General features: G+C 32.2%; 1 protein-coding gene across 1 annotated transcript; it reads right to left on the bottom strand.

The window, feature by feature from the left end:
- Positions 1 to 7,935: 7,935 nt before the first annotated feature.
- Positions 7,936 to 8,880, bottom strand: LOC133699009 (uncharacterized). Its single transcript, XM_062122131.1, has one exon. It carries the CDS (start codon positions 8,741 to 8,743, stop codon positions 8,036 to 8,038), a length of 708 nt encoding a protein of 235 aa, XP_061978115.1. The 5' UTR covers positions 8,744 to 8,880; the 3' UTR covers positions 7,936 to 8,035.
- Positions 8,881 to 22,984: the final 14,104 nt, after the last annotated feature.

Genomic DNA, 22,984 nt, shown 5'->3' with positions numbered 1-22,984 from the left:
AAACCTACGTGACCGATGCTCTCCCCGCCACAAGTTGCAACCTTCTCGAAGAAATCATCCCTGGCCAATGTGTGCAAGTGTCCTCCATGCATGCCCGCACTGTGCCTTCGCCCCTATAGGATGAGAGTTTGGTTCAAGAGGAAGTTTCGGAGATGGTTCGACAACTTTGTCACGGGACAACTGAAAATAACATATGAAACTTCGCAAACGTTCACAAGAAATTTCCCAGCCCTAGGCATGCATGCATCATCAACTTGTCTACTTGTCCATCTCATACTAATATTACTCCAATTAATTAGTGTTATTTTTTTCCCCTTCAAATTCTGGACAAAAAATTTTCAAATGCTCGTGGAAAGATCAGGTCAACTGCAAGAATTCATGCATAATTATGTTTCATGATCTTGGATTTGTTGAGATCTCAAAACCCGAGTTTCAGTTACCGAGATTTCTCTTCGAATTTCACCGAAAAAAGATCTTCAGTTACCACTCTTGATTTGCAAAATTTTGAATGTTGTATAGTCTACCCATCAATTCAAATTCACATAATTAATTCTCCATCAGTTTTCTCCTGAAACTCTTTCCATCATCACCATTTTCAAAGTAACAATAAAAAGAAAAAAGCAAGGAAAGGGGAGAGAAGATTTTTCTGCATATTATGTTATTATGGCCGGAAAAACTCAAAGCCTGCCACAGCCAAACGGACATGCTCATAGCACTGCCATGACCACACTTCTTTAATCATTTCCGATTACAATATATAGAGAAAAGGAAGGAAATGGATATAATTAGACATGCTATGACAAGTTAGCTAGATCAAAGACCCCACGTTGAACTAATCTTTTATCTGACAGTGCTGGCAACAGCATAAGCCCAAGACTTGAGATGCTCTTTCATGGCCATACCATCATTTAATGGTGGCATCTTCACTTGATGTTGTCGTTGACTTCCAAACATCCCATACCCCCTTGCTTCCTCATCGTTAAACATCCCAAACCCATAATCTAATTTGTAATAATCACTACTCTTATCAAAGCCTAAGCCGAGCTCTCCCAGTATCTTTCTCTTGCTTCTCCTCCTTCTCCTTTCCCTTCTCTTTCTCTTCTCTTCTTTCTTTGTTGGCTTTGGGATTTCCACTCCTTCGATCTTGATATTTGGCTGATCCCCATTATGTTCTTCGATTTCAGCTGCAAAGTCGCCACATTTGAGACATTTTGGGGTAAAAAACTCAGGTTTAGGTGAGTCCTCATGATTTTGAAGGCTAGTTTCGAGAACTGGGGTCATGGGTTGTGGCGAGTCTTCTTTGGTTCTGTTTCTAGCATGAGAAGCTCTTGATGAAACCACATTGGTGAAGAACCATAGAGATTCTAAGCTCTGAATGAGCTGAGAACCTTCCATGGCTATGAGAGACAAACCAAAGACCCTAGAACACACATTCACATTCACATGAAGTTTTAGCCTGTATAAAAAACAAAAGGAATCTGTTAATTAATTATGAAAGACAGAAGAGAAGAGCTTTGCAATTTTTTTATTTTATTTTTTTATAATAAAAGGAGGTGACCGCGACATTCTCGTTTTGTATTTGGCAATGACCAGAATACCCACTTTTCTTATGACACACCATGGAGGGGTAATTTGGTACATTGGCAAAAAACCACTTATTACTCAAAACCAAGCCAGTGGGCGGTATGGGGATTTGCGACGCCGTAATTACAAGAGAAGAAGACGAGCTTCATCCAACGGTCGAAAGCAACGCGCATTGAGGCTACCAGTCAGTTCTCAGCTGTTACCGGTTACAAGCTTAAAACAAAAAAAGAAAAGAGAAGAGTTTTATTATTTTTTTTATCGATTTCTTTAGCAATTATTATAATGTAACGGTCGAACCATATATTAAAGAGCGAAATTTATGTATCCAGGAGAAAAAAAAACAGATGGGGAATCGCGTAATTCAGCCCCATTGTTTATGTTGGTTTGGCGAATGAGTCACTAAAATTTCATCAATTTTATCTTTATATTCCCTGCATTTTATCATTTAATTTTTTTTAGTTTATCGTAGGTGTCTGGATCAGCTTACACGCACCTCGACTAATTCCACGGGCCCTGAAGTTAACGACCATGTAAGCCTCCAATAACCATCATTTGAGCAACCACAGGGTTCGAAACTGAGATTACAGAGGAAACAAATCTCTTGATTGCAAGTTCTTACCACTAAGCCACCATCTAAATGGTTCATTTTATCATTTAATTTAATTGGATTGATTGTAAGCAATGCAGTCTTTTCTTTATAAGATAATTGTTTTATATTTTATTTACTATTTAGGATAAAATGTGATAAATTAATACGATGAGATATTTTTATATGCAAACCGACTTATCACATACAATTATATAAATTAATACCAGCAGTCTATCTATATATATATATCGATTTTATTTTATGGTCAAGTTGTTAACTTAACAATTCTGCAGTTGTTAAGAGTTTACATTTTCCAACAACAAAAACAAACCGGCCTTTATATATATATATGAATTGGAAGCACCTGACTCGTAGTTTAGCATTAACGCCATTTAACCATTTTCAAACAAAATCAACTAATTGGCCTCTAATTAACTACCAGTTTTTGTGTTGGATATTGATGGAGAACCAACACCGAACCCACGAATGAGAATGAAAGGGCTGCAGATCTTGTCCAAGAAGGAAAAAAGAAGGCTTAAAGAGGCTACGAAACCCAGCTAAAGAAGAAAGGCTACAAATCAAGCCCAATGAAAAGAAAAGAAAGGCTCAAAACCGAGCCGACGAAGGAGAAATGAGGGGCTCAAAATTAAGCATAGTGATGAAGAAAATGGGCTACAAGCCGAGCTCAAATGATGGAGAAAATGACATAAAAACCGTGTTTAATAATGCTGAAAAATAGATTTTTCGTGTTTCGGAAAACTCTCCTTTCTATCATGAAATGACTCGTCACCATCATTGACATGCCAAGCAATGTTTCTGCACGCTCACGCCGCTGCGATCACCCACTTGAATGCTCTATCTTACAAGATAATAGTGCAATCATTCACCTAAATGTCTTGTTTCACAACTTAACAATGTCTTGATTTACTTATACAAAGGTCATAATGAAGGTAATTCATGATTTCTCGTGATTACTTCTATACGTAAGCATTTAACTTTTTACAAGACAAAGTCAATAGAAAACTAATTTGAATAGTAGTAGTAGTGGAAAATCTAATTTTACAGAAAAGAAAGATGAAATATCTTTTTTTTGATAGTTTATAAAAAACACCAAAATCAATTTCCACAAGAAAAATAATGGATAATAAAGAAGACATTGGAACTTGGACATTATAATATTTATGGATCAATAATTCTATTTTATAATCAAGATAAACGGTATATAACTATTTTTATTGATTATTATAGTCATAAAAGTTAGGTTTATTTTTTATAGGTATAAAACACTTTTGAGAATGAAGCCACCAAACTAATAAAAGTTCTTCGAACATATCATGGTGGAGAGTATAACTCATATGAATTTGTAAACTTATAGAGGCTACTTACCATATCATATACTCCTTAATAAAATAGCGTTTAAGGAAAAAAAGAATTATACTATTATGGATATGGTTCAAATTCTTCTGACAATGAGTGGCCTACCAAAAAAATTATTAGCCTTAAAGCAGTAAAATGAAGCATATATTTGAATAGAATTTCCAATATTGTTATTAAAGATAAGACGTTAGAGAAAGTTTGGAGTGGAATAGACCAACAATAAATTATTTTAGAAGTTTTGGGTGTATTGTCAATGCCTATATTTCAGACCAAAAAAAGAAAATGTTTGATGATAAAGGACAAAAAAAATATTTTTCTTGGTATTAATGATTATTTAAAAATTTATAAACTATATAATTCTAACACCAAGAAATTTGTTATTAGTTGTAATGTTATTTTTTATGAAGCTAAATTCTATACATGGAGCGATAATTGTGTTAAACAAAATATTTAAGTGGATTTAGATGGTGAAAATGAAGAGAAAAAGGGAGAAACCAATGAAGGATGCACCACAATTAATAAATGACTAAAGTACACTTGTAACCTAGCAAAAGATAAACACCGACAACAACATGTTAGATAAAGTCCTGCATGGATGAATGATTATAAGGTAACTAGATTCAATCAATATGATGATTCACTTATTTATTTTGCTATATTTTTGAATTGTAATCCTATGACTTTTGAAGAAGTTGTACAAAAAACTAAAGTACCAAAAAATTAGTACAAAAACTATTAATTTGGAAGGGGTGTTGAAGAAAAACTTGAAAGAGAGTTGTGAAGTCAAAAAATATAAAGCATATAGTAGCTAAAGATTACAAACATGGATATATTATCAATTACAAAGAAGTTTTTGCTCTGGTTGCAAGACATGATATAATTAGATTGATTATTGTTTTGGTATCTTAAAATTCATGATCAATTTTTTAATTGAAAGTGAAATTAACATTTCTACATGAAGATCCTAGTTAAAGGAGAATACATCATTACTAAACCAAGTATTTATGAACATTAGTTTAATGAAGAGGTTGTTAAGATAGGAAAATCATTTCTAGATCAAGTAAGAATTCTAGTCTAAAAGGATTTATGTTTAAAATCTTGTTTAACTAGTATTTAAAATCTTTATTAGTTTAGATCAGGTTAGTTTGATCTTATTTTTATTTTATAATTTCTTTTTATTAAAGAATCATGCATAATTTACAATGAATAAGACAAAGAAGTTTCAAAATTATTTATGTTTAAGTTTTCAATAAAATAGAAGTTAAAAAAAAGGGCACTTTATGTTAGTTTTTACAAGGCATAGTAGGATCTTGGATGTAATATAAAACATAAAATAAAATTTTAAAAAAATAAATTGATAGAGCCCATATATTTTAGCAGTACTAAATGAAACTTACCCGCTAATAAATTCAGTTAGTAAAAGTATCGATGTTTTTTAGAAAAAATTTAATAGTGTTTTTTATTAAGTTATATTTTTATTTGGATTTAGTTAAAAATGAAATGAACATGTAAAATTAATTAAAATTCAAATAACATCTATAAATAAAACATTATATGATGAAAGTGAACCAAAAACATTATAGTATTTAGTGACATGCTATTAGTTACTTCTTAGGATCTACTTCGAAGAAAAAAAAAACACATGATAAGAAGAGAATATGAAATTTATAACCCATCAAAAGTGATAAAAATATCTTCACATAGGATTTCTCTCTACTAGTTATATATCTTTATTTATTTAAAGTGGATCCAAAAAATAATTAATAGAAATAACTTACTAATAGGATATCATTAGTTACTCCCTGAGTACCATACAATTACTCGAGGTGAACCTTTTTTTTTTTTTATTCCCATCGAAATAAAATCTCTCATTTCCATTCTCCTTTATACTAAAATAAGACGTTTATCTATTCATATTTTAAATACTCTTTGTTTATTGAGTGTGTTCAATTCAAATAAACAAAAGGCTCCTCGTGGAATGAGGGACTCTCGGATGCTGAAGTAATCTGTCAATATTTGTTGGTTATCTGTTGAGGGTTACGGTGCATGGCTTCTCCTTCTCTATTCCAGTTAGCTAAGACTAATTTTTTTTTACACACCTCTTTCCTTTTTTTTTTGTTCCCCTTGCTTTTTCAGCTCTTTAGCAAGGTGTCCTTGTTGTTAAATTAATTTTTAATAGGTCTTTTTAGTTTGCACTCTACTTGAACAGTTGATGTTAGCCTTTGCTCATTCGTTTAATATGATGCGTTTTTACCTTTTTTTTAAAAATAAATTATACAGGAAACCACCAGTATTGATTTGTTCTTCTCCTTCAATTTACAGGTTAGCCAAGTCTTTATTTTTTTTATAAGCTTTTTTTCTTTTTTGGCTCATTCATTTGATATGATGCTTTATTACCTTTTTTTTTTAAATAATATCTACAAGAAACCACTAGCATTTGTTTGTTGTCTGCTGAAGCAGAGCTTCTCATTCAATCTACAGGTTAGCCAAGTCTTTATTTTTTTATGAGCTCTTTGCCTTTTTGGCTCCCCATGATTGCTCAATTAGTTTCAGGTTAGCTGACATTCGGCTAGCTTCACATTTATATTTGTTCTTTATAAAATATGACTTACATATATATTTGTTCTTTTTAGGATTATTTCTTACATTTATATAATCTAATATGTTGAGATTGTTTGCTATTTAGATTTTATTTTTCAAAGTAAAATAAAAAATCATCTATGATAAGAACACCCTTTTCTAAGCTCGACAAAAAAAACATCTAAAACCCAACCTCTCATGCCCTAGCCATAAGCAACTGTCAACATTGTAAAGATTGAGAAAAAAAGTTCAAGGCCATCTCATCTATGATAAGAACATTGTAACTAAACTATTATGCAAAGACCAAGGAACAACAAAATTATTTCATCCCATTCAGCAAAAATAAAAAGTTTTAATTTGAAAAAAAAAAAGAACCAATCATATCTCAAAAGACATTAAACCAAGAAGAATTTAAAAATCCAAAGACAGTAAGCCAAAAAAATACAAAAAAGAAATCATGTTGCATAAAAACAAAAAAAAAACTCATCCAAACCAACCCCAAGAGAAAGCAAAAAACGATTAAGCAGAACTGAAACAAAAAAAAACTACAAACAAAATATTTTGGAAGCCATTTAGCAAGATAAATTTGTGTGAAAGTAAACATGCAATAAACAATAAAAGAACAAAGAACACAACGAAATATGGAAGTTGCTGGATTTAATTGTTTTTGGGATATACTCCAACAATAATGAAACAAAACAATAATGAAATCACCAACAACAAACAACTTCAACAAGCAAACAACTTACATAGCAAGATCATTTTCAGAAAATGTTACCAATTGTCCTTAACACAACAATTAAGCTAGTTAAGCTAGAAATGAACGAATATGCCAATAATCCAACACTGATAGCTAACTTATACTTCAACAATAATATGAAGCCCAACTAAACATTCAGAAAAGAATGATGGCCAAGCAAGGAAAAAGAAAGGAATTGAAGAACCCATTGATGCTCAGACACTTAGGCAAGCAAGGCAGAACGAGAAATTGATCAGTGATAATAATAGTTTTGCATAGTTTGCTTATTAATTTATCAATGACAATGTTTATGTTTCTTAAAATGTTAATAAAGTGAGTTAGGCTTTCATTACTATTTCTTGCTATTCTTTTAAGTGAGCTTCCATGACTTTTTTTTTTTTAGAGAAATATAGTCAGAGATAGAACTGTTGGTGTGCATACGATCTACACAGAGCCTAAAATTACCCACAACAAAGCGCGGGTAGTCAATCTAGTTTAAACAAAAAAAACAATCATATTACAAAATATTATTGATAATGATAATTTGTTTATTTAGGTTTCTTTCACTTTTTTAAGATTAGTTTGGTGACAAAAATTGGGATATATGACAAATTTTTGACAAGGAGAAATTATTTTAGTTGCAAGATCCTCTCCACTTTTGATTAGATCAAAATTTAGTGATCACGGGTTTCTCATATGGTCATATATTGACAATTTGACTCGGTGTAATTTCATTATTTAAGATTTATTTAGGAGTTCTGCGGCAGTTCATGCCAAAAAGGATTTAAAAAAAAAAATTCGATGAAATTTTGTCAGCAACTTGCATGAGGTCCTTTACAGTATGTTGAATTCTGGTGGGCAAGAAATGTCAAGTCGGGTATCTTATCTCATAATTCGACACACGCTAACCTCCAGTCATGGATGATTTCTATGATCTTTCCTAACCATAATCACCTCCGATTGCTTGTCTCGAGAGAAAACCATAACCATGGATGAAATTAGATTTGCAAAAAAATTATTTTTCAAGTTGAAGAAGATTCCACCTTTGTTTACAATTGCAAACAAATGATGATAATTGTAGCCAAAATTAATAAAAATTCAACATTTTACAAAACACAAAAATGATATTGAAAACAAAACCGTGAACCATTTATCTGAGATTTGCATTATCTAACAGTTGAAGCAACGGTGTGAGCCCACCATCTAAGATTATCTTTCATGTCAATCTCGTTGCCCAAAGCAGGAATTCTCCAATTCATCAATGGTTCCTCTTTCCTCTTCTTTTCCAGAACTTCCCATGCTTCAGATAAATAAGGCCTAGATACTGTAGGCTCATCAAGAATGGCTTCTTCCTCATCTTTTTTACCAAGTCTATGCAATCCTGGAATTATTGAAGCCAAGTTTGAATCTTTATCTTCTTCTGAGAAGACAAACCCCAAATCCATAAATCCTCTTAACTCTTCATATTCCAGTTCTGACAAGCTCTTGCTTGTCACTTTCTTTCCCTTTCTCCTCCTCGAAACTTTCTTTTTAGGTGACTCCAGAATATATACTCTCTCTGTTGGTGTTGAGTATTCTTCCTCTTTGGCTTCCTTTCCTGAGAGGATGGCGTGGAGCTTTGGTGCGCGGAGAACTGAATCTGGAGAGAGAGAAAAGCCAGAACTGAGGCTTGTTTTGGAGCACAGATCTTCACTCATAGACCTTGTGATGATCGTTGGCACTCTCGAGATCTCTGGTTTTGGAGCCTTTTCTTGATTTTCTTGATGTGGGTTTGTCTCTACACTGGACGATTTAGCTAAACTTGGTTGTTTCTTGAATATTTCCATCTCAAACCAGCATGAATCAAAGAACTCAATAACTTCTGTTGCGTCCATTAATGGCGGCGGCGGCTATAGAAGAGAGCAAGAAATAAAAAATCTAGAATTTGTATATGGGATGTTCTTCTATTTACCGGGTCTAAGTATATATACAGGCTCCTTTTGTCACTAATAAATTGCCCTCGTGTTTTTCAAATGTTTTACCCAAAAACTAAAACTAAAATAATAAATAGAATAACTGCACGTTTTCCACCAAGGATCTTATTATAAAACTCATTTGTTTTATTCTTATTTTCCGAGTGAGTTGCTTTTCTCGGAAAGAAAAAAGTAGTTGAGACGTGTTCGGGGTATGACTTTGCTTCAACACAAAGCAAAAAGGAATTATTGAGTGTGGTGCAACATGAAATTATTGTCTAGAGGATACTAGATTATTGAAATTGGTTGATAATTGGGTGAATAAATTAATTAAATTATTTAAAATACTTATAAAAATAAATCTAGAAGAGACTCTTTTTGAATTTTCTCATGTAATTTCGGTTAGATTTTTTTTTTTAAAAAAACTAGTTTATTCTATAATAATAATAAAAAAACAAATCGAGAAAACACGTTATAAACTAAAGATTCATTACAAGTTCTAAATAAATTAAACCAAGTCTCGTAAGAAATAGTCAAGCTAAAAAATAAAACTAATCAACATGACACAATAATAATTATTCAACTGGGTTTGGTTTAAAAGTTCTTAAGAAATGATTATATTAACCCAAATAATAAACAATTTTAACCCATAGCCACCTCTATCTCATATTGAGGATGACGGCAACATTATGTTTGAAATGTGTCACATCTCCATCATTTAGCAATGGACATAATAGTAAAATTACACTACAATAATTGTGATGCGACAAATTATTCAGTACTTTCTATAGACAAATTATTGTATTTTTATTCAGCAAAAAATGTATATCATGAAACTTAAATGAATATAAATCATTATTATTATTATTATTATTATTATTAATTATTATTATTATTTAAGTAGCATATGCTAAATATGTTGGTTAATTCCAAATCTTTAATCAATATAGTAGTGTGAAGGGAGAAGGAGAAATGATTAATTAAGGTAATAAACAAGAAGTCAAATACGTGTCCGGGATAAGTACTCATTCAAGATCAAAGCTGGGTCATGTTTGATTCTGTGAGTATTATTACAACACAAACACATCGTTTTACTTTTTATTTTTTAATGCTTCTCAGGGGCATTCTTGTGATTAAATGGAACTTGGCTAACGAATATTCCAATTCTCTAAAGGGCGTGGTTTTTGAGAGTCAACTGTGGATGATACCTTGAACTGACGAAACTGAGTTTCCACGTGCGACTCGGGGCACGTACACGACGCCCAGAGGCGACTCCCATCCCATCACCAGCAGTGCTGAGTTTCACTTTTTAGACTGTTTGATTTCACACACCAATGCATAGTTTGTGTTTGAGAAATAAGAGAATCATTGAAAATCAATGGAGAAAATAGAAAGAGGCCAGTTTGTCGATTTCAATGACAAAAATAGCCAAATTCTATGTCAGAGTATTTTTATTGATGAAAGGGTACTATTGATGTTTTTGGGCTTCCAAGTTACTGGACAGAATAGATTGGAGTTGGAGGAGTTTCGTTTTCTAATTTGATTTTGTGTTTTTTGGATTATTTTTGAGGATTTTTTATTAGTTAATAAATTGGTTATTTTAAAGCTTCAAGGGAGTTTATTATATTTTTCTAGGTGAATATAAATTAAAAAATAAAATTTTATATAAAAAAACCCAGATTTTCTAGTAATCTTTACGGTGGCTGGAATCTAAGGAGGGCGATGATGCATCGTCTTTTATAATAAAAAAAAAATACATCATTTGATTTTTTAGAAAAACTGGATATATAACACGCTGCCTCTCCAATATTTTTTAAAAATAAAAAGGCCCATGTGGCGTGAACTTTAAAATAAAGGCCTAGTTGCATTGGACTAACAGACTACTATGCATGGCTTGCTTCTTCTTTTATTTTATATATACACCATTTATATGTATTTTTTTTTAAGAAAGTAATTGATTAAAAATATATTAGCTATATTATCTTATTAAATTCTTAAACTAATTACGAATATGTTTAGATATTATTTATTTACTACCTTTTAAGACCCGTACATTGGTAGAGCCTATTGCAGTTGTGAGTAATAATGCTGAAATAACCTGTTACATATTCCCTCAATTGAGCAAATAATTTTGCTTCATATGAATCCAATTCCTAATAATTTTCCCATGAAAATCCGACCAACATTCTAGGGGTAAAAAACGAAAAGAAAGAAAGAAAAAGTTGTGCCACATGTGTTGTAGCACGGTTTTTTCTTTTTTTAATTTAGGTTTTACTAAACTAGGGATTGGTCTCTTCTCAATTTATTTGTGCTAACAATATGTATGGTGTTAGTTTAATTTTAAGTATTTCAATTAAATGAAAGACCAAGATATTATTAGGAGATTTTATCTTACTTAACTAAATGTAATTCCTTTTATATTTCAAATCTAATAAAATTTACTGATGGTAATTTCTGGTCTGTTGGTAAGTCCATCGTTAATAAATTTACCGATGGCTTTATAAACAGGCCATACACGCCAAAAAAAATTTACACGTTTCAATCCATCGGTAATTCCTTTGATAATATTTAGGATATCACTGATAGGATAACCGTAGGTAATTCCGTCGATGAGTTGTAGTGATATTTGCAGTAATTCTTTTTCAACTATTTGGAATATACCGACATACTTATTTCATCGGTGATTTAACAATTGCAGGGGCGTTTCTATAAATTATTTTCAACTCTCTGGAACATATAGATGAAATTATTTCATTGGTAACCCCGTTAGTAATAATTTAAAAATATTTTATTACAAAAATCAATTATCTTAATATAAAAAATCCAAGTATTTAAAAATAAATATTTATTACAAATTTATATGTTCAAATACAATGAAACTAGAATAGAGGTGGCACTAAAGAAGGAGGAGGTTGGTCGTTCCCGGGACTGTAGCGCCAATAAAGGGGTACGCATGTATCACTCATCTGTGATCTCATATCCATGACCATTTTGTAGAGTTCTTTATAATTCGCAAAGAATAGTTCATAGTTTTCATTGAGATGGGCCGTATGTTTATACACTCTTTGATCTAACAAAGCCACAAACTCCGGAGACTGAGTACCCAATGGTTGAAACACTATAGGTTGTCCACAAGTTCTTGGCCGTAATGTTAGAGAGTTCGTACACTCGATTTCTATCGGGTCCACCAGACGATCTTGCCTTCAACCACAAATCTAGATCGAAATCTGGGTGGATCGAAGGATCGTCCCCGTGTCTCTCCTTCAACCAGCTGTTATATGGCTCGTGAAAATAAAAAATAAAATCATAAAATTCTAGTAAATAATAACTTAAGAAAAAAATGGTTGAAAACCAACATACCAAAAAGTATTGAGCTCGGCTGTCGATGAACTGCTGCATCTCTTTTTGGTAGTCATCACTTCGCAAGTGCGTTTCCACCAAAAGCTCTATTTAGCTTGGCTCACATCTAAGATTCGAAGCCTGCAAGATAAAAATATTTTCAGTTAAATATATTTATAAATAACAACAAATTAAAAAATAGATGTAATTAAAATAATTTTTATCATCCGCATAGCATGCGAAACAAATGAAATGGAGCTGCCAATGTGTGTGGTAATAAAATCTTGAATTTGCGGGTTTTGGTTTCCTGTACCGAACTGTGATCATCGTGTGAAACACTCGGACATCACATCCTGAATGTATTCCGTCCATATAGTTTCCAGGATGTATGACGACCTAAAATCCTTCTAAACCGCTATGTGATTCCAGCTTGGTAGAGCACTTTCTTTGACATATTTTTTAGATGTCTTTTGCGCTTCATACTTAAAATCACGTAATGTATATAGTACAAACAAATTATCTATGAGTAAATGACAAATAAAATTTTAATATTTGGAATATAAAAATTATCCTGATTTTGATGTTACCTGATTGCAACGTGATTCTCCCAAACCCTCTTCGCAACATTATCATTTGCTCTATCCTACTCAAATTTAGCCTTGCAGTAAAATTTTATAAAAAGAAGAATTTCATTAATTTCAATAAAGTAAATAAATTAACATAATATATAGTAAAATTTGAAGTTAATACTAACCTTAAATCTTGAAAACTATGCATCAACCTGCGGATTCTATTTAGGATGTTTGGAAACCTAGCTTCATTGAAACAATGGAATTTTCATCGATGATTTAAATGACGATGTTATTATTCGGGCAGCCTCAATGTTTGTGAACCTGAAATTCGATAAATTTAATAAAATAGTATTTGTTCATGCATTGTTAAACATAAACCAACTCAAAACAAAATAAACTTACATTGAAAGGTTTTCCTTCCACTGTGCCTCGTATTTACGGATGAATGGGTCCCGCTATGAAGGGATCTCCCCTCTACGTTGCGGCATTGCACTCGAAGAGGCAACGTCGTGAGTCGATGCATGTGCTTTAGGTGCCTCTTATTAGTCGGCACCTAATGACTCATGGTTGTCATTACCACTGCTAGAAGAACTAGCAACGATCCTGTGCTCACGACGTGCAATTGATTTTCCTTTAGGAATCTAGGTAAATTTATGGAAAAAAATAAATAATTTTGATTTTTTTATAAAAATTCGGCAGCACCTCCCTTATATGGGAACTTACCCGAAATTTTTAATTATGCAAATAGAAAACATATATGCCATAAACTAGTTGATTTTATGCTATTTCTACCAATAATTTTGAATAATTCAATTTCATAGAAAATTCCTATTTTTTATGTGATAATATTTTAATCATAAATTGACAAGAATTTATTTTAAATGGAATACATACAAAATAATAATTAAAACTAATCCTACACATTTAATTAAATATTAACAACAAAATTAAACAAAGAAAATAACTAAAATTCAACAAAATAATGAAAAACATTATTTCAATAACAACAACAATTGAACACAATTATTCTAAGTGCTAATACTTGTGATCTAAATTCACAAAAAATTGTTCTAAATGGAATACAATACAAAATAATAATTAAATTTAATCCTATACGTTTAATTGAAATTGAATACCAAATTTGAAAATAATACCTAAAATTCAACAAAATAATGAAAAGTTATTGCAATAACAACTAAAATTTAACACAACTAGTACTTCATAAAATTATAAAGAACAAATAATTGAACAAAAACAGAGACAAAAAAGAAAAATATAATGCAAAAAATAATGAATAAGAAATGAAAATTTCTGAAATTAATGGCATGCTTAATTTCAGAGCTGAACTAGGTGTGATATAAAAAAACAAAAAAAACAAAAATATATTGTTAAAAAACCTCAAAAAAGAAGAAAAATAAGAAGAAAATACTTCAAAAAATTTACCCACAAATACTTGTTGATTGTGTTGAGAGAAAAAAAAACTTGATTTCTAGCCTTGATGTTTGAGAGACATAATAGAATAGCAAATTAGCGAAGAGAGAATAAGAGAGAAAACTGTATGGTTTTAAGCCGAGAGAAAAAAATGAAGGTGCGTTTTGCTTGTGGAGCTTTTATATTAGGTTTTATGGATGGAATTACCGATTAACTATTAAATATTATTATTTTAAAATATTTCATTAGTGATTCTGTCAGTAAAGTCTCTTTGAAATTTTTAGTGTTGAAATTTTTGATTCACACTAAAAATTTCACAACACCCCCTCAGAGTTTTTGATTTCATTTGTAATTCCATCGATATTATAGTAAACAGTCAGAAATACATTAATTACTAGCGCGTTGGAATTCACATTCCATCGGCAATTCATTTGGAAAACCTATGAAAACGTGCACCTTAGTTAGTAAAAGCATGAAGTGTCAGCGCATTGAAATTAGCATTCCATCGGTGATTCCGTTGGAAATATTAAAACTTTAATTGCCATCACCAATATGCGAAGGAGAACAACTCCGTTCGCCTCTGGAGTATACCGACAAAAAGAGCCCATTGTTATACCCGTGTGTAATTAGTTCCATCAATTGTGTCATGGTGGTTATCGATGAATTTAGCGATGAAAAAATTCAGTTGGTAAATGTCACCGCAATATACCGATGGAAAAAATCCGTCGGTGTTTTTGTTCGTATTTGTCAATTTTCTAATAATGTTTTTCAGATTAAATAAATGATTTTGTTTTTCTTGTAGTGCCAATTTAACAAAATTTACTTCCTTTGATATATTATCAACATTAATGCATATCTTTGAAGAATAAAATCTCATAAAAACTTGTCACTTTCATCTCTTTCTCAATTATTCTTATTTGAATTTTCTTTCAGATTAAATAAATGATTTTTTCAGGGTCAGGATATAGGAAAAAAAGTCTTATAGATTAAAATGAAACTAGAATATAACTATGAAATTTAATTAAGCAAACCTAGAATTTAATAAGGGATATTAAACAATGAAACTTTTTATTATAAAACATTCTAAAATATTTTTGAACCATTCCAAGTCCTCCTTTTTTAATTGACAAATCCTGAAGAAGGTGTTAGTTATAGTTTTTTCACAAGAGAAATAAAAAAAAAGTTTGCAATGAATCTTGTTTTTTGTTAAAAAAAAAAAGAGTTCTGAGAGATTACACAAATTAGGAATGCTTCTTGAGATTAAATATAAAGAAAAGAGCTTTTCTTCTTTCTTTTCTTTTAACTTAAACAAAAGAATCTCACAATATATTTTTAAACAAAATAATATTCCATGTTTGTCTCTATCAACACGACGGCATCCTTGAGATGACTAAATCAATATATATGGAGTATGAACATGCAAGAACATGTTTAGTGTGTATGCGTTTTTTGAGATACATGGGCACAATGCAGGGCTGTGGTACCAGATTGGCTAGGTTTGTACCTGCAGGGCACGTAAGATTGCATAAAATATATAGATGAATTGCGGGGCAAATCTCCTTTGGCAGCGAGCTTACTTGTTTGCATTGGTGAATTTGATCACCTGCCGCCGTTGAGTGGCCAGCTGCCAAAGGAGTAATTGCCCGGTAATTATTGCATCCATACACTTGATCACTCACCATTACCCACTTCCTTGATGAACATTCTCAGGGATGCCTACGTATATAAAGAGAAGATGAGAAACGTCAGTTGTTTTTCATGCAAATAGCATATTCTAGGCAGATCCATTGCTCTCAACAGCAGTCAAGAATATGAAGTCGTGAAAAAAGAAAAAAAAAGGTTAAGAATAAGTCCACAACTAGTGGTCCTCCAGATTTTATTCTTGCTGCTGACATTTATCTGGCCAAATGTTTTCGAGTTATTAAGCCGGAAATGAACACCAACATAATTTTTGCACAGAGTTAAAGACGAAACTCTTCACCATTCCAACTTCTAACCTTCTCGGATTTTCTCTGTTTCTCAATTTTGTATTACAAAGTAAAGAATCAAGGAAGATTCACGACTATATTTAGACTTTTAGATTTTTTGAATGCTAACTAAATAATACATTGGAGAAATGCAGGGGGAAATTTTGATAGAGGTGAGAACCTTTATCTGTGTTCTTAATGATCAGTACGCTCTTGCCTTTTTAGAATGAAAACCTAATGATCAGTTGATTAATTCTGAAACATATGTTTTTTATATATATATTTTTATTAGCAATACATGTAATACATGAAATGATCAGGAGGAAAAAATAAATTTTAATTTAATATAAGATAAAAATGAGAAAGAAAATTGAGAATATTTCTATAAATATGCCACGAATTCAGTATATTCCCAAGCATATTCAAAAGCTAATGTCAAAACTAAAAAAAATAAAATTGGTTAGAGATGAAAATGGGTGAAGCCCGAGAGCTTGAAGGAATCAATCTGAGTGACGGACTTGACACAGAGGGGGTTGAATAAGATCAACAATAATCATCAGGGACTACATTGAGAAAAACCGAAAATAGAGGGACTGGATCCAGGGTTTTACTCTTTAAAATATTTGTCGTGTTCATGTTTCCATCATTTTCGATCGACATGAAGAAAAAACAGAGCGCATATTTAAATCTTGAGGTAGAAAGAACTGAACATTTTGTTAGACGGATTAAGTGGTCGTCAAAGGTGGCCACCCGTGGTGGTTTTTTTTTTTTTTTTTGTGGTGGAGGCAACAGCCAGGGATGATCAGTCAGGGACCATGAAACCATAAATGGGAAAGCTAGAGAGAAGTACCTTTCTACAGGAATTGTTCTGGCATATCCTGTATCTTTTCTTCGGCATATCCAAATTCTGGTGCGAATCATGCATGTTACATAAAAGGCCTCTTTGAGCTGTTTACCTACACAACTCGAGCAATGCTAGCTAGCCCGCTAGCTGATGGAGCTAGGCAATACATTTATCATTTATGGCTAAAGAATAACAGGGCTTTATCCTCCTTTGGCAAACAGAACATGGAAATAAATGCCTGCATATTTCTGTTTTGCCAAAGGAGAATTGCCCTGCCATTCGATTCCACTGTTACTTTAATGTGTGTATCGTTCTTCATGAATATCATCATGATATGACATCTCTTGCAATTATTTTTAGGTCAGATTATTAGTCTCCCTTGCATAAAAATAATCTTTTATTTCATTTTTTAGCAGGTAATTGCCAATGAGGTCCAATTAATAATCAGAAATGTCAGAAAAATGCAGTATGAATCGATGAGGGCCGGCTAGCACTATCCGATCAACTGAAATAAAGGCTGCACAAGCTATTAATGTAATGTTGTTTTGTTCTCTCATTTTCTTGGGCTATTTGCGTTGGATATGCTCCTATTCTAGAGTTGACCATATTTACATCTTTATCTTGTTCGCATGCGCATCAGCAGTTCTTGAGAAAGAGTTGACATTCAGTGTGCTCTCTTCAACTATAGGCACTGGAGACTGGATAGAACCATACACAGCCAGCTAATGCTTTGGTACTGCCGGTGATGATTTCATAGCTAGCTTATCTACAGCTATATCTATCTTACCATTGAAACAAGCTCTTCAAATTAAGGGATAGTCAAATCACAAATGCGGACGTAGTTCTTGTTCATATTTCTTTGAGATTTTACAGTGATTGTACTGTTAGAATTGAATATTTAATTTCCAGATTCTTTTTATAATAATTTTGTATATAGTTTTATAAGTTAGCTATTAATATCCTGTGTGTATATATATTGTACTTTTCTCACTCTCCCAGTAAAAAACAATCAGCAAAATAATTTCTTCATATTTATAAATATGGTATCAGGCATGATTTCTGAAATCCATAAACCCTACCTTTCCTCCTATTGCTCCCCCCCCCCCCTAAAGTCTTTGAGTTCATTGAAAAGAAAAACACCATTGAGAGAAATGGATTGTGTTTGTGTGTGATTTTCTAGAGAAAAAAGATAGCTAGATCTGAAAAATTCCTAGCTTTCCCAAATAATGATTTGGAGATCCATCCAATTTTAGTCAAACACTTTGATAAGAGCCGTTTGTGGTCTGATTGAGCTGAAATTTTGTAAGCATGTTCATGACACGAGGCTTTATAATTTGAATGCTGGAGGTCAGATTTAGAGCAGCCTAACTAGTGTTTTTTACTGTGAAAAATAACCACAACTTTGTGATTGTGAGAATTTAATCTACGTTTCCTAGCAAGCAAAAACTCTATGATGAAACGATGGATGCAATGAAGAAAATAATGAAACTTGATGTTGGTTGAATTAACAATGAAAGAGATATAACTCTTTGAGTTCTCCAAGATGCTCCAAGAATGTGATTGGTGGGAGGAGGATATTATGGAGAATTTCATATCAAGCCAAGCAAAAGGAGGTGTCAAAAAGGAATGAAACATGTGTGAAGAGGACCAAAGCATGTATAGGAAGGAGGAGGGCAGAGTTAACTGATATTTGTAGTTAAATGATGACTATGGCTGGTGATGATCACATTCTATCGTCCTGGGAAATCTTCTGTGTTTTACTATAAGATGAAAGGTAATAATTACTGCTATCTAGCAAACTTTACGAGCTGTAATAAAAGTAAAGAAGCATCTAATCAATCACTTGAGACATTTAAAACCATTAAAATAATTTTTGAAACAAAGACATAAGATAATGTTGCCAAAAAAAAACTTCAATCATGGTAGTAACCGAAGATAATGGTGATAAAGTTTTAAATATTTCTTCACCTATTTCTAAAATTTCATGGATAATTGATTATGATTCTATAGATTATATTACATTTGATTCTAAACATGTCTTATACATTTATATATATTTACTGCCAGCAATACTTTTATGGAATTGACATCCAGGGCATGCTTCGTTTAGTTATCTTAAAAAAACATTTCTAAGTTTATTTGTAAAAATTGATGATTTAGTTTTTGATGTGATGTTTGTGAACCAGCAAAAGCTATCATGCTTTGTTTCTATTAAGTTTAATTAAAAGCCCATATCCATTTATGATTATACATTCTGAACTTCAGGGTACATCCAAAATTCACTATACCATTAAACAGTTTTATAGACGGACTAATTCCATCAGTGATAAGAATGAACTCCGTCGGTGAAATAATTACCGATGGAATAACCAACAAACCACACCCGTCGGTATAATAGTCGTCGGCAAATTCCTTTTTTGACGCTAATTCTGTCGCAAATATAAAAAACAACCCACCAACAGAACACTGACGGCCTTACAGACGGATACGCGCGTCAACATTTTTTTTCCCACGGGAACATTACCAACGGACTAAATCCATCTAAATTTTCAACGATAATTACCGATGGATATTATCCATCGGTAAAGCCAACTGTATGTTATCACCGACGGATAATATTCGTCGGTAATGATGGCATTGCTGGTAATTATTGGCAACTCTCTGTGAAATACCGACGGATAATATTCGTCGGTATCTATTTAAAAATATATATATATAAAAATAATTTATTAATAGTAAAACTCTAATAAACAAATAAAATTGGATTAAACATTAAAAATATAAAAATAATGTTAAATAATATTCATCCAAATATTCATTACAAATTTAATGTGTTTTAAAAACAAAATTAAACTAGGATAGCGGCGGAGCTGGAGGAGGAGAAGAAGGAGGAGGCTGGTTGTTCCCGGGACCGTACGGCCAAAAAGACCTGCACAAGTATCATTACCCATCTTTGATCTCCTCTCCATGACAATGTGACGGAGCTCATTATAATTCGTCGAGAGTTATTGATAGTGTTGTTTCAAGGCAATGAGCTTCTCAGACTAGGTGCTCGATACTGATGGAGAGCTCCCAAAGGTTGAGACACTACGAGCCGAACGTAAGTTTTTAGCCGTAGTGTTGGAGAGCCCGTAGACCTGATTTTTATTGGGTCCACCAGATGATCCCACCTCCATTCACAAATCTGGATCGAAATATGGATGGGTCGAAGGATTGTCCCCATATCTCTCCCTCAACCGAATATTATAGGTCTCGTGAATTTTTTTTAAAAAATCATCATATGCAATTCAAGATGCAATTCAAGAAAACAATAACTTACAAAATAAAATGAATGAACGAACATACCATAAAGTGCTGAGCACAGTTGTCCACAAACTGCTGCACCCCCCTTTGGCGGTCTTGACTCCGTACATACGTCTCTACAAACAGCTTCATTGGACTCGGCTCACGTTCAAGAGACGCAGCCTATAAGGAAAAAATAGGTTGAAAGTTATTTAATAAGGAACAACAAATTAATTAACGATATATTTCATTAAAATTAATCTTACCATCCGCTTTGCATGTGCGCTGAATGGGACGAATCCGCCAGTGTGTGTGGTCACCAAACCATGAATTTGCCGGTTCTGGTTGTCGGCGCCAGACTGTGAGCGCCGTGAGAACTGCTCTGAGGTCACGTGCTCAATATATGCCATCCATATTTCCCCCGAGATGAATGGCGATTCGAATTCCCGCCAAACCGCCAGCTCATTCCATCCTTCAAGACTGTTATTCCTCGCATTTCTTTTTGATTTTTTTTGGTGTCATATCAAAAATCACGCAACCTACTTCCATAGTAACAAATTAGAATTTAAAACATAAAATTATAAAACAAAAATAAATATTATTTTCGATGTTACCTAGTTGCCGCGTAATTCTCCCATACCCTCCTCACAACATTGTTGTTCGCCCTATTCCACTCAAATTTGTTCTGTGTATATAAATAATTCATAGAAAATAAAAATATTACAAGATATAAACTTATAAAAATTATTTAGTAAAAATAAGCTGAAAAATAAAAACTAACACTGACCTGAAATCGCTTAAATCATGCATCAATATTAGGTTTCCACTCAGGATGTTTGGAAACCTAGCTCTATTAAAACAATGGAATCTCTATCGATGATTTAAACGTCAATGTTGTAGCCCTTGCAGCCTCAATGTTTGTGAACCTGAAATTAAATAAAAGTAATAATATTAATTAGTTGTTCATAAATTATGTTATAAGTGTGTGTGTGTGTGTGTGTGTGTGTGTAAAGTAAAACCTAAACAAACTTACATTGAGAGGTCATCCTTCCATTGTGCCTGGTACTTACGGGTGAATTAACTCCGCTGTGAAGGCACACCACTTCTGCGCTGTGAAACCGCGCTAGAAGAGGCAGCATCACAAGTTGGCTTAGATTCCTCGCTGTGATCAACACCTAAGGATACGTCCTCCTCGCTGCTAGAAAAACTAGCTGCAACCGTCTTTTGACGACGTGCTGTAGATTTCATTCTATGCATTTACACAAATTTATACGAATAATTACATAATTAACTTCGATTGTTTTAAAAAAAATTTCGAAAGAGTCTCCCCTATATTAGAGGGTTCCAAGTTAACAACAAAATCATATTACACTTCCAATTTTATTTCACATCCTGATCCAATCATCCTGGATCTCAACCCAACTCATCATCATCAACACAGAACATCTTATTCAACAATATCATATAACAAAATTCAAGTAAAAGAATCAATTTCAACTAATTAAATTTAATTCTATATTTCAATTAACATTTAAAACATAAATTCAACAATAAAAATTATAGAAATACAAACAATAATATCCTAAATTAAGATAAACTAATTAAATGTAATTCTATATATAAATTAATATTTTAACATAAATTCAACAATAACAATTATAGCAATGCAAACAATGATATCCCAAATTAAGATAAACTAATTAAATGTAATTCTATATATAAATTAATATTTTTAAAATAAATTCAACAATAACAATTATAGCAATACAAACAATAATATCCCAAATTAAGATAAACTAATTAAATGTAATTCTATATATAAATTAATATTTTTAACATAAATTCAACAATAACAATTATAGCAATACAAACAATAATATCATTAAATTAATAAATAAAATGAAAAAACTAAAAAACACTATACAAAACAACCTAAACACAAAACTAAAAAAACACTATATCAATTCAAAATAAATTTGGGAATAAAAAAAACAAAGAACACCAAAAAAAATAATCATGATTAAAATAAAAAAAATACAAAGATAAAGAAAAAAGAATACATACCTTTTAAAACTAACACCAAAATAAGAAAATCTCTTCAAAAAGTCAAATGCAACCGGAGAGAAGAAGAGAAATGGAGAAGAAGAGAAACTGAGATGAGAGAAAAAAATTAACCAAATGGGGGGAAGGTGGTGTTTTATATGGCAATATTTCCGAAGGACATTAATTGTTGTCGGTAGCATAAAATTTTGTCGGTAATACCGTCAGAAATTAATTGATATATGCAGCAAAAAATTTTAAAAATCCTGCAAGACTTTTCGATTTGTGGGCAAATCTGTTGGTACTTATGCCGACGGACACGCATCTGACATGCGTGCGTTTCAGGATGTGGGTAATTCATCGATAATATACGTCGGTAACACTGTCGATGATTCCGTCGGTGATTGTGGCACAATCCCGTATTTTTTTTAATTCTCTGTGAAATACCGACGGGTTATAAGTTGTCGGTGATTATGGCACACTCCCGTAATTGTTTTTCAACTCTCTGTGAAATACCAACAGGTTATAGTCCATCGGTGAAACCGTAAATTTTTCTTATTTTTTTGTGTAACCGTGTCACAAAATCTTGTTGAATTGCAATCTTACAGCACACGCAGCACAATAACAAGAGCTAACCGTTAAAGAAGAATAAATATTTCATGTTCCAAATTCTTACATTATAAAAATA

The sequence above is a fragment of the Populus nigra genome, chromosome 7 (genome assembly GCF_951802175.1).
Source record: "Populus nigra chromosome 7, ddPopNigr1.1, whole genome shotgun sequence".
NCBI classification, from domain to species: Eukaryota; Viridiplantae; Streptophyta; class Magnoliopsida; order Malpighiales; family Salicaceae; genus Populus; species Populus nigra.
Note: the sequence above shows the minus strand (reverse complement) of the source record. Positions and strands in the feature narration are given on the sequence as shown.

Excerpts from the sequence above, each read along its gene's own strand:
- LOC133699009 (XM_062122131.1), bottom strand. The coding sequence starts at position 8,743 with ATGGACGCAACAGAAGTTATTGAGTTCTTTGATTCATGCTGGTTTGAG.